The 12,700-nt window shown below is 33.4% G+C and overlaps 1 protein-coding gene across 4 annotated transcripts in view; it reads left to right on the top strand.

The window, feature by feature from the left end:
• DCUN1D1 (DCN1, defective in cullin neddylation 1, domain containing 1) overlaps positions 1–12,306 on the top strand; it is a 30,479-nt gene extending 18,173 nt beyond the window's left edge. For all 4 annotated transcript variants that reach the window (XM_010855639.1, XM_010855640.1, XM_010855642.1 and 1 more), the window contains exons 5-7: positions 6,853–6,935; positions 7,184–7,280; positions 8,566–12,306. In XM_010855639.1, coding sequence (XP_010853941.1) covers positions 6,853–6,935; positions 7,184–7,280; positions 8,566–8,645 — 260 coding nt within the window. In that variant the 3' untranslated portion in view covers positions 8,646–12,306. The remainder of the gene's footprint in view (positions 1–6,852; positions 6,936–7,183; positions 7,281–8,565) is intronic.
• The last annotated feature ends 394 nt before the right edge of the window (positions 12,307–12,700 follow it).

The following is a 12,700-nucleotide window of genomic DNA, read 5'->3' as shown; positions in this document are numbered from 1 at the left end:
ACAGGAGACAAGAGACTTATGTTCAGTTCTTGGATTGGAAGATTCCCTGGAGGAGGAAGTGGCAGCCCTCTCCAGTATTTTTGCCTGGAGAATCCCATGGACAGAGGAGCCTGACTGGCTACAGTCCATAGGGTCCCAAAGGGTTGGACATGACTGAAATGACATACTGTACATGCGTGGGATAAAGATATATGGGAATTCTGTACTTTTTGCTCAATTCCATAAACCTAAAACTAAAAAGTCTTAATTAAAAAAAAATAATAAAAGACAAATCGTAATTTCTCTTTTTGTTTTTGCACTGATGTTGGGTGTCAGGAAATGTAATGACTTGCTTAGTTGAAGTTAATTAAAAAGAAAGTTTTCTTGACAGCGTTTCTAAGGGTTTACAGGGCTCTTAAATTATAATATTTGGCAGAAAGGAATTAGGAGATGGTAGGAGAAGAGTTGAGGCCCAAAACAAATTGGCAGAGAGCGACAGTGACAGCATTGTGGTTTATTTATAAATAGCTGGGCTAGCTATAATGAGAGCTGGTGTTTCCCATATTTTCTCATTTTCTGTAACCTTATTTCTTATGACACCAGGATAGGATACTTCCTTTGTCACCTTCTGCTTCAGTCACCTGCCATTTCTGGTAGTCTTCTGAATCTTAAATTTGAAAGGGATTTCATAAGTTCTGTGTTAAATCTAACCTATGCAATGTAGCATCTATACCTGATGCTCATTTAGCTTTTATGTTTGAACATACAGGGTGGGAATTGAACACATGTCATTTTAGAAAGTGGTTCATTCTTATCACAGAATACTGTTGTTGTTTTTCCTTATGACATCTTTGTCCTTACAACTTTTACAACTGTTTTTATTTGTCCTCTGCAGCAGCACAAAGGAAGGCTAACCCTTTCAAGATTTTTCTCATTTATCCTTTCTCATTTTTTTCAAGTCAGCATTCCAAACTATTCTTCATTTGAGAAGACCTTTGTTATTCCTGTTGCTGTCACCCCTAGGTAACATTTCCAGTTTCTTGGTTTCTCTCAAAATAGAATTCTTAAAGCTGAATATAATACTCCAGAAGGTGGCTATTTAATGTAGAACACCATGGGTCTGTTATTTTTTGGAAGACTGTTCATTCTATTAATTTGTCGAAAAATTGCTTTTGTTTTTTAACAGCCATATTATTTTTAGGATCATCCTGAACTTATTAAACTTATTAAACCTGAACTTTATTTTCTTATAAACTGTTGCCAGTTCACCTAGAATTTAGAAATTTTTAACATTTATTAAACATTTAATATTTAGAAATAATTTTATAGAGTTTTTTAATGTGTATTTTTATTTACACAATCCCATTTGGTTCTTATAACAACACTTTGAGCTAAGTAAAACCAACCTCTTTGTCATTAAGATAAGGAAACTCCTGGTCAGAGAGGCTGACTTTTAAGGTCACATAACTTTAGAGTTGTTAGAATTGGGACTGAACCTCACATCTTCTGACTCCACATTTTATGTTCTTTTTATAGTATTATGTTGTGAACTGAACTTATATATTTCTAGGTAAATTAAGACTTTGTGAAAAGGATTTTAAATCACCATTCATCCTCCCTAGTGAGTTGGCAACATTTTGTTTCCCTTTAGGGGATTCAGTCTCAATTCATGTCCATTTTTGTCTGGCACTCAGCTGATCATCATTTATGAAACAGCACATAGCCCTTGTTGATTCTCTGTGAAAGAGTGACACTGGGATTACCTCTGTTTGCATTTTTTATTTTATTATAAGGGCTTAAGGCTTCATTCTGCAAGTATCTCAGTTTTAGGTAATACTATTACTAGGACTTTCTTGTGTCTCTTTCCCTCTGTGTTACCCTTCTGTTTATTCTAATTGCTGTTGTTGCTTCTTGTTACATTATTGAGTTTCTTTTCTTTCCCGTACTGCTTCAGAATATATAATAATAGTTTTAAAAATAACTCAAACAATAGTAATAGAACATATTATTTACCAGATTGTTCTAATACTTTATGTGTATTCTCTCATTTAATTCTTACAACAGTCTCATGAGGGTAGATACTATTATCTTTATTTTAAACTGAATTACAGAGAAATGAGCTTAGTTGCCCAGGGCTGCTTAATTAGGGGAAGAGTTGAGATTTAAGATGCTAAACTACTACATTAAACCACTTTTGTCTAGCTGAACTGTTCTCTCTGTCATTCAGACATTTCTGACTAAAGGGCAGCTTTTCTTTTTTTTTAATGTCTGCGCTGTGCAGCTTATGGGATTTTAGTTTCCTAATCAGGGACTGAACCCAGGGCCCAGACAGACAGAGTGCTGGGTCCTAGCCAGAGGGCCACCAGGGAAGTCCCTGAAGGGCAGGCAGTTTTTCACAGGCTTGTGGCAATTGACATTTTATTCCTGTAAAATTTAATCTTCTGTGTTTCAGCTCCTAATAAAAATTTATTAATATTTGAGTATTCCTGTTTCATCCAAAAACATTTATTGACTGCTTATTCTGAGAGCATGGAGTTAGGAGCATCTTTGTCTGTCTGGGTGAGTTTGCAAAGTCTTCACAAAGATTATAATATTTGATCCTTGAAGAATGAATATATTATTTCAAAACCAAAAGAAAAAGAAGCTATCTTGAATGTGGAAAGATTAGCAAGTTCAATTTCTTGGAGGTGAGAGACAGAGCACCTTTGAGAAACTGCAAGTGAGTCCATTTGACTAGAATTGTAGATTTTATCTGAAGGCAGTGGGAAACATTGCAGATTTTTTAGAAGTTAATAGATTTTATTTCTTGAATTGCTTTAGATTTACAGCAAAATTGAGCAGAAGATACAGAGATTTCCCAGTTATCCTATTCTCCCACACGTACATACCTTTTCCCATTATCAAATCCCCACCAGAGAGGTACGTTTGTTACAGTTGTACCTACATTGACACATCATTATCATCCAAACTTTAATTTTACAGTAGGGTTCACTCTTTTTCTTTCTAAAAATTTTATTGAAATATAGTTGATTTACATGTTGTGTTTCAGGTGTACAGCGAAGTGATTCAGATATATATGTGTGTGTGTTTATACACATACACCTTTTTTCATTATAGGTTATTATAAGATATTGAATATATTTCCCTGTGCTATACACTAGGTCCTCATTGGTTCTCTACTCCATGTACAATAGTGTGTATATTTTAATCCCGAACTCCTAATTTATTCCTACCCTAGGGTTCACTCTTGGTATTGTATGTTCTATGAATTTGGACAAATGTATAAGGACATGTATCTACCATTATAACATCATACAGAAAAGTTTCATTCTTCCTGAAATAATTCTGTGCTCTTCCATTCATCCTTTCCTCCCGCCTAACTGCTGGCAACCACCGATCTTTTTTCTATCTCCAAAGTTTTGCCTTTTTTAGTTGGAATCATACAGTGTGTAGCCTTTGCACATTGCCTTCTTTCACTTAATAGCATTATTATGAATTTGTTTTCTTCCATATCTTTTTGTGGTTTGATAGCACATTTCATTTTAGCACCAAACAATTTTCCTTCATCTGGATGTACCACAGTTTATATGTGTGCCTACTAAAGGATATGTTAGTTGCCTCCAAGTTTTGGCAGTTATGAATAAGCTTCTGTAAACATTCATGTACAGGGTTTTGTGTGGATACAAGTTTTCAGTTCATTTGGGAAAATACCAGGAATGTGATTGCTGGATCATATGGTAAGCGTATGTTTTGTAAGAAACTGTCAAACTATTCCAAAGTGGCTGTACTATTTTGCATTCTCACCAGCAGTGACTGAGAGTTCCTTTTGCTTCATATCCTCGCCAGCATTTGATATCATCAGTGTTTTGGATTTTGAGCATTCCAAAACGTGTGTAGTGGTGTCTCGTTGTTTTAATCATTGAAGACTTTTAACATGGAAGTGAAACCAAATTTGTGTGCCTGCAAGGTCCATCTGAAAGCAGTGTGGTCCTTTAAAAGGAATAGAGGCAGAACTATAGGAAGAGAAATTGCTTATGAAGCTAGAAACAAAAAGGACCCTGGCATAGGCCCTGAAAGTGGGAATGGAGAAGAGAGAGAGATTTAAAAGGTACTTAGAAGCCAAAATGAGAAAGCTTTGTTTGAAATTGTGATGAGGAGGTTAGTATTAACCCCCATTTGGGGGTGTTTGGAGATGTGCAAGTGGTATTTTTGGTATTGTTATAATGACAGGGTTTCTTTCAGAATTAGGGGGCTGCTCAAGGACCTGCAGTGCATAGGACTGTTCTTTACAGTGAAAAATGGCGTTTCACTGAGAAACACTGTAGAGTGATAACATTCATTGAAAGAGAAGGAAATGGTAGATCTGTAGAAAGAGTTGAGTTTGAGTCCTATTGAATTTGAGTTGTTTGTGGATATCCAGTTGAAGATACCCTTAGGCAGTTAGATGTAAGAATCAAGAATATATAGAGAGAAGTTTCAGATTTTAGGACTTGTTAGAGATGGTTGAGCATACAACTTGAAAGAAGGTAAAGGTTTGAAAAATATGAGAGAAGTAGAAGTGGTTATTACTGACATTCAGTGCTACAGAACATCAACATTTAATGGATGAAGGAAGGAAGAGGAGAAGTAAAAGAAAATAAAGCCAGAAAGGACAGAGGAAAATCAGTAGAGTAATACTGTTAAAGCTAAAAGAAGCGACAGTTCCATCCCAGAGATGTACTCAATTTTGTCAAATATGGCAGAGAGCCCAGTAAATTAAGGACATTAAGGTTTATTTGGCAACCAGAAGGGCTTGGTGACCCTTTAGAGATTACTTTCAGTGGGGTGAGTGACGAAGGTGGACACTAGTTTATAGAATTACAGTGTCTGAGGGGTAAAGAAATTGGACAATGAATGTAGATTACAAAAAGTTCTCTTCTTTTACAACCTGAACTTTCAAAGATCATACATTTGTACTTCTACTCTTGTAAGATTCTTCGATTAGTATATCAGCTGAGAAATGGGCATTTATAGTTGTCTCAGGGTTTACAATTACTTGAATATTTCATTGTTTCTCATTATTATTTTCTAAAAAGGAAAAACACTAACACAGTAATAAGCTTAGTTTTCATAAATTTAATGCATTTGAAGTGAAGAAGGATATCATTAAGCATGCTAATAACAGCAAATCCTACTAGACAGGCTAATAGCAGCAATTTTACTGCACGTTATCTCTCTGCTTTGATTGGTGTGCTCTATGTTTGATTGGTAAGGAAAATAATAAAAGTAAAGAACCTGGAAGGAGTATTTGGTGTAGAGCATTAAAGATTGCAAAGATTAAAAAGGATTTGTGATTAGGGACTGATGTCCTGTTTCTAGTTCTCATAAAACATGGGGATCTGAACTTGACTTTCAGACATGTTTTCGTGAGCACATTAAAAATAAAAGTAGAAGACTCCATGCACTGTTTCAAGATAATTTGTGAAGGGAAGGAGAAAGAGGGTAGCTAGTAAGGGGATGGAGAAATAGAAGAAAGAAAGTTTTTTTTTTAAGATAGTTGATAACTTGAGTATGTTCCTTTGTGGAGGGGGAAGCCAGAAGACAGGGCAAAGTTGAGGATACAAGGAGAGAAGAAAACTAATCTGTAAACTAAAAGGCAGGATGGCATATTGGATCCAGAGTAATGGTGTTAGGGGCTTAACCTTGGATAGGAGAAAAGAAGAGGCACCTTTTCCATTGAGTTTGAGGGAAGACATAACGATGGATTTGGAGGTGAGTGCATATTTGTAACTAGAACCGTAGGAAGCTTGTTCATTCCCCAGTTTCCGAATGCCTGCTGTGTATTTCAGTGCTAGTTCGGGGGTATGTAGTCCCTGTCCTTGAAGAGCGTAGGATCTAGTGAAGATGGGAGATTTTTTGCCTTATGTCCTATTATGTTTTTCTTTCAGGTAGGATGTGAGCCTGTTTTTGGAGTCTTAGTCTCTCATGATTCTTCAGATTCTTCAGAGTAGTTTGGAGATCATATCAAAAAGAACTTTTAAGTTACTTGGAATGGAATTTTTCCTGACCTGGAAATGTAAATTTACTCATAAAAGCTTGATATAACTACTTTAGTTCTTCTTTTAAGACAGATACATATTTTGTCATGCAGTAATACTGCTTCTTTACCCTTCTCTGCTCCAGTTAAATAGTCATTTATATCCTCTTCATCAAACTTTTAAAAAGACAGACTTAGTTTATTATTAATTTAAAATTTTTAATCAGTATTCTTAATGGTCTCCTTGAGGTCAGGATCAGTGAGCCAACAACTTGGAATGTAAGATTAATTAGGATTATGGATAGCAACTCATTGCGTTACAGCTTATACATGTACATTGGTGATTTTCATCTTGGGGCAGTTTTGCATCCCAGGAGATCTTTGGCAATATGTGGAGATGTTTTTGGTTGTCACCACTGGGGATAGAAAACTGCTACTGGCATCTAGTGGGTAGAGGCCAGGGATGCTGCTAATGCTGTAATGCATAAGACAGCCTCCCGCAACAAAAATGATCTGGTCCAAAATGTCAAAAGGGCTGAGGTCTGGTATACATTAACATTTCAATACTTATGACATAATCAAACATGCTTACCTACATTATCTCATTTAAACTTCAGAAACCCCTAATGAGGTAAGTGATACCCTTCTTGCCCTGAAGGAACCATGCATTGGTGATGGAAGCAGGATATAAAGCTTGGACTTAAATCTATAGGAAATTTTTATTATGTAAGTATTCAGGACACAAGGCTTTTTTTTTTTTTTTTTAATTAAGGCTATCTTTGTCTTACTTGGTGTTTTTTTTCAGGGACAAATATTCCTGGCATATGAAGTACATAATTTATTTTTTAATATTACAGATCTAGAAATGGCCATTGCCTACTGGAATTTAGTGCTTAATGGAAGATTTAAATTCTTAGACTTATGGAATAAATTTTTGTTGGTAAGTTCATGTTTTCTGCGGTTTGGTGTTTTCTAAATTTTTGCTTTGTTTGAAGATAAATTAACATTTTAAAGGATGCCTAACTCATTTCAGAGCATGTAATGGACGTAGAATGAGAAATTTGATTTCCAGAATTTTATTACATAGGTTGTTTTGAATTCTTGTATTCAGCATCTTCTGGACTGTTTTTTTTGAAACCCTTTTTAGTGAATTGGATGCTTCTTGTTATTTTTTTTTTTCCTTAATAGGAACATCATAAACGATCAATACCAAAAGATACTTGGAATCTTCTTTTAGACTTCAGTACAATGATTGCAGATGACATGTCTAATTATGATGAAGAAGGTAATGAATATTTTGCTCTACCAATTCTTTAAAAATATCTTTAATCATACACCCTGGAACTTCTTGTCTACTTCTGTTTTTCTTAGGTTTCTCTTTTCTGAGCTTTTATTTGTGCTCTTCTGAATGTAGAAAATGCCTTCATCCTCTTTTACCAATCTGTATTATTTCCTTAAATACCAACTCTGTATTCATGTTTTCCAGAAAGGCATGAGTGATTTTCATTCATGTTTTAGATTTTCAGTCTACTTTAGGAACTTACTCTTTTCTTAATGTACTTTTATAGTGCCTATATATATATATATATATTTTTATTGTCTGTTTTGTCTGTGAGCTTGATTGTAAACTCCTTGAGTTTTGTGACTTAGGCCACATGGAAATGGACTTTATTTTCCTACTGTAGCACTATTGGCATTCAGTAATATTCACTGATTGAATACTTTTCTGCTGTTTCTTCATGTATTTAGAAAGGTAACTCTGCCATCCACTACCAGGATATTTTTGTTTTCTGGAACTGGTAGTAGTTTACATTGATCTCTTCACACGTACTTACCTGCTTCCCCTTGAGAATTAGCAAGATGTATTTTGATATTTTTGAATAGACAGTATTTTTTGAAAAATCTTTAGTAACGTTGGTCTCCTTAAAAGTGTCCTGAACTATTTAACCTAACCACAGATAATGTTATTTCCTTATCTTTGTTTTCATTGTCATGTATTGTTTTCTTTAAGAATTGAGAAATGACTAATAATTGATGATTGTGCTTTCTGTTACGCCTTATCAAAAGTGGAGAACTTGCTGATTTGGAAGTTGTCATAGAAGCATGTATAGAGCATGCATATATATAATTTAAAATCCTTTAGTAATTTATTATCATGAAATAGGTTACTGTCTGATCCTTGCTTAAGATTGCCCTAAAATGCAGAAAAAGGTTAACTCCAACTTAATATGCTTTCAGCACTGGCAGTGTGTCATCATATCAAGGCTGGATTTGACCAGATTACTTCAGTGGCCTTCAGAAAACCATATATTACTGATTACCAAGAGTGTTATTTTTTATCATTCAGAGAATGATCAAGTGTTGGAGTAATAGAAAAGAGAAAATGCAAGGAATATTCTAGGTTGAAACTTTAGAGAACTAGAAATTTGGAGGTCTTATCAGTATGGATATTTATAATGATATGCTTTAACAATTGTAGGGAAGATATTTAAGAAAAAATAAGGATTCTGCTAAATACTAGCCTTATTTCTGCTTTTGTTTCTTTCCTTTCTCACATATCCCCCCCACAGGAGCATGGCCTGTTCTTATTGATGACTTTGTGGAATTTGCACGCCCTCAAATTGCTGGGACAAAAAGTACAACAGTGTAGCACTGAAGGAACCTTCTAGAATGTACATAGTCTGTACAATAAATACAACGGAAAATTGCACAGTCAATTTCTGCTGGCTGGACTGAACTGAAGATCAATCCTCACAATTCAGACTGAGGGTTGAGACAAAACTTTAAGGATACATCTTGGACCATATCGTATTTCATTCTTCTAATGGTGGTTTGGGCTTGTCTTCTAGTCTGGGCCGCTCTAAACATTTATTATTCCAACATTGTGGATTTCATCTTATATCTGTGGACCATCCTAGTTTATTCTCCCATAAGTCTTAGAAGCTTTATGGTGATTATTTTGAAGTTTCCATTCTTGCATAAAGCACAATGCTGTCTTCATCAGAAAACAAGTTTGGCATAAGAATTAAACATATGAACGTCACAGTTTATAAAAACTTCTTAAATATATGCTTTGGGCTAGTTGCAAAGACTATGCTGATAGCACTTCCAGTGAGAGTGATATATTTAAGTGTACCGGATCTGGAATGGTGTTTTGGTATGGGGGGATTTTTTTTTTTTTCTGGCAAATTACATGTATTGTTAATGTGAGTAGAGTATCTGATGAAAAAAAGTCAAAATAACCAACGTGAAAAAATTTTAGGATAATTTGGTGTGCCTACCCAAAATTTTATTGTGTTTTAGACCCTCGATTTCAAAAGGTTCCACAGAACTAGTCTGCACTTATCTTACCCATGTTTATATATAGTTGTCTTACAGGGGCTTTTATTTAGAAAAACATCTGCATAATGTTAGATTCTACTCCCGTCTACATTATGCACCTCATAATTGGATTTCATTATGATTTTGAAATGCTTATATGCCTGTTAAGTAAGTTAAACTATTTAATTTGTTTGAATGTTTTAGATTGCTACATAATACAATATTCTAAATTTAGGCATGAGGGTTTATTTTTGTTTTTTTTTGTTTTGTCAGCACACTATGGAACACAAATGAAATTCTCTTAATTTATAAGAAGAAGTAGGAATTAAATTTTGAAAATGGTTGTAATGAGCCATGAAGTTCAATTCTTATAGGTACTGCTCTTTCAGACAAATAGTCCATTTTTGATGACTTCTTATTTTGTTGAAATTGTTTTAACTGCTAATCACTGTGGTTGCCAAATACTTGAGGAGCAAGGATTTTCAAGCAAGCATGCACTTGATGCAAAATACAAATCTGGCTTCTATTTTCATAAATTATTTAGTTTCTACTATGTTTTATTTCACTCAGATTAGCTCAGTTTTCACATCAAAGCAGAACTGTATCTTGTATCTATTTTTTTTTATTACAAGACCTGTGAACTGCTTTCATGCTGAAAATGCTCATTTCTCTGTTCACTTCTTGACATGTGAAGAAGGGTTTATTGCTTTTTTTAAACATTTCTTTAAGGCTGGTTTAAAAAATGTAAAACTTCAGAGACTGGATGACTGGTTTTTAGCAGGAGTAGATTTTGCTTGGTGTATCCAGGCACTCTGTAAGGTCTAATGTTGAAATTATCAAAGGAATGTACTTCAGAAAAGCAGTACATTATAATGTAGATGCGGAAATGATTTTAAGAAATGGATATATTAAAACTACTTTTTATTTACATGATTTTGAAATTGACTAGAAAGCTCTTCCCATAGATATTAATATTCTAATCATAACTTTAATTCAAAAATATGATTCTATCAAAAGAAAATTTTGACAGTTTTATTCAGGTTACTGGAATTGGTTATTTAAAAAAAAAAGAAAAAAGAAGAATCCTGCTGCTTTCAGTATTTCCTGATTTCGTATTTGTAAATATTAAGAGGAACTTCAATTATGAAATATTTTAAAAAGATATATATATATATATATATGTACTATTTTGTTTCCTGTCTTAAAGATTTTGAGTTACGGTATTGTTTTTGAATTGATTAATTAATTCCAGTATGCTGTGTTTTGAAATGAGATCCGATTAGCTTTTTTTCCCCAATAGAACTTGTTTTTCATATAAGTCTGATATTGGTTCGTGGCCTAGTGCCTTGGGTTTTACAGACTTTTCCTTTTAAATGCAAGACCTTTTCAACAAAATAGTGTTTGTCATCAGTTTGGTACTAAACATTTATAATTACTGTGTAATTATAAACAAAACAATACATAAAGCTTTGAATATAATTATGTAGCATAAAAGTTAAGGTTGTTAACTCTATGATGGCATCTTAGAATTAAACAATACTATTACTAGGGCCTGAAAGAGAAGACTGATTTAATGTGGTGTGATTTTTCTGAGGATAAATGTCTGGTTACGTAGGGAATATTTTGTACTAAGAATGCTTACACATAATGGCCATGTGTGTGTGAGTGTGTGTGAAAGAGTGAGATTGACAGGTTGAAAGGGGCACACATGCTCACACACACACAACTTGAATTGCTTTAATTAATTAGTGTTTCAGTCTTCATTTTGGTTAACTCCCCATGCTGATTCTTTTGTTTTAAACTGAACCACAGGTACAGTTTCCTTTTTGCCAAATGTCAAAACAGGTACACATTTTAAAATGTAATGCTTTTTAAATAGTAAAGTGTATAAAATTAGAAGTGCCCACATATAAAAATACTTGAGATCAAGGTTATCTTTAGTGACTATCATCTGCATATCTCTGTAAGTTCAATTGTGTTTCTTACATCCCTGTCATATTACCAACAGAGGCAATAAAAGCTTCAGTGAAATTGCCATGACTAAATCTTTTCACATATTATTTCAGTGTAATACTTTTAAAGACTAAAATATACCGGAAAACTTTTCTAGAAAGGATAATTATTAATGGAAAGAGCATTGTAATGGCAAGTTTTTGGGAGAAAAGACATGCCAAGTCTTGTTTACTATATTTGAAATGTTTACAACTATACTGGGCTGCTTTATTTAACAGTACTGTAGTTGTGTAATATGGCTTTGTAAGTATATGTTCTTCATTAGACTTTTAAAAAGTTTTAATGAGTGAAAGAGAGTTAATAAAATAACATGGGAAATCTTTTATATAATACCCTTACTGGGAAATTCTTATTTAAGCAAGGTATATTATTTTTTTTTCCTCAGAAAGATTTAAGTGAATGAAGTGTTCATCTATTTTTTATTTGATGATAATCAAGAGGTTTGAGTAGTTGTAGACAGTTTAACGTGCACTTTGCTTAGATTTTTTAAAACATGTTACTATGAAGACTACGTATTGTAAACCTTCTGTAACTTTTACATATGAATGACAGAAGAAAGTTAAACCTAATGAAAGAATTTTGGAATAAAGGAAAGTGGTGCTGGGGAAATTTATTATAGTTCACAAAGTATGCCTTTGTAAACCTGAATCAACTTTCAGCAAGAATTAATTTATGGAGTTCTAAATGTTAAATTGTATATATTTAATAGAAAATACTTATTTGACACCTCAGCAGTTTTCTTTAAATGTTACTTTATACTTTTAACAACATGATTTATATTGCATACATAGATGTTTTGATAAGATTTTATCAAATTTGATAATGTAATGATAAAATGTTTTTAAAATGTGAACTATTTAACATTTATCTTAATAACTGAACACACAATACCGGATTGTGATTTCTACATAATGTGATAATTAGGGTTCAAATTATGGTTCATCATTTAATTGATTATAAACAAGTATATTTCTGAACTCTACTTGCCTCCATTTTTACAATCATATAGCAATAATTTCTATTTTTATTTTATAGAAATGTGGTGAAGTTATGATACCTTTACCTTTGATTTTAGAAGGGGAAGTGGTTTATATTTTATAGTTTTACATTTGAAAATTCCTAATAGTACAAATCCCCTTTTCCAGGTTTACCCTTACTCTTTGTCGCCATTTTGGTTGAATATTTGTTTGATTTGTATTTGATTCTGGAGGCGGATAGTTCTGTTTTTTTTTTTTTAAACTCAATACAGTTACATAAATGGTTTTACCAGAGCATTCTTGCTATCTATTTTCTTTACTGCCTGTTGGGTAATTGGCATTTCTTGCTGACAAATTCATTTATTTGACAACTTTCCACTAGGCTCAGTGTTTT

This window comes from Bison bison, unplaced genomic scaffold (genome assembly GCF_000754665.1).
Source record: "Bison bison bison isolate TAMUID 2011002044 unplaced genomic scaffold, Bison_UMD1.0 scf7180017864367, whole genome shotgun sequence".
Taxonomy (NCBI): Eukaryota; Metazoa; Chordata; class Mammalia; order Artiodactyla; family Bovidae; genus Bison; species Bison bison.
The sequence above is the reverse complement of the archived record's forward strand: the minus strand, read 5'-3'. Positions and strand labels throughout refer to the sequence as shown.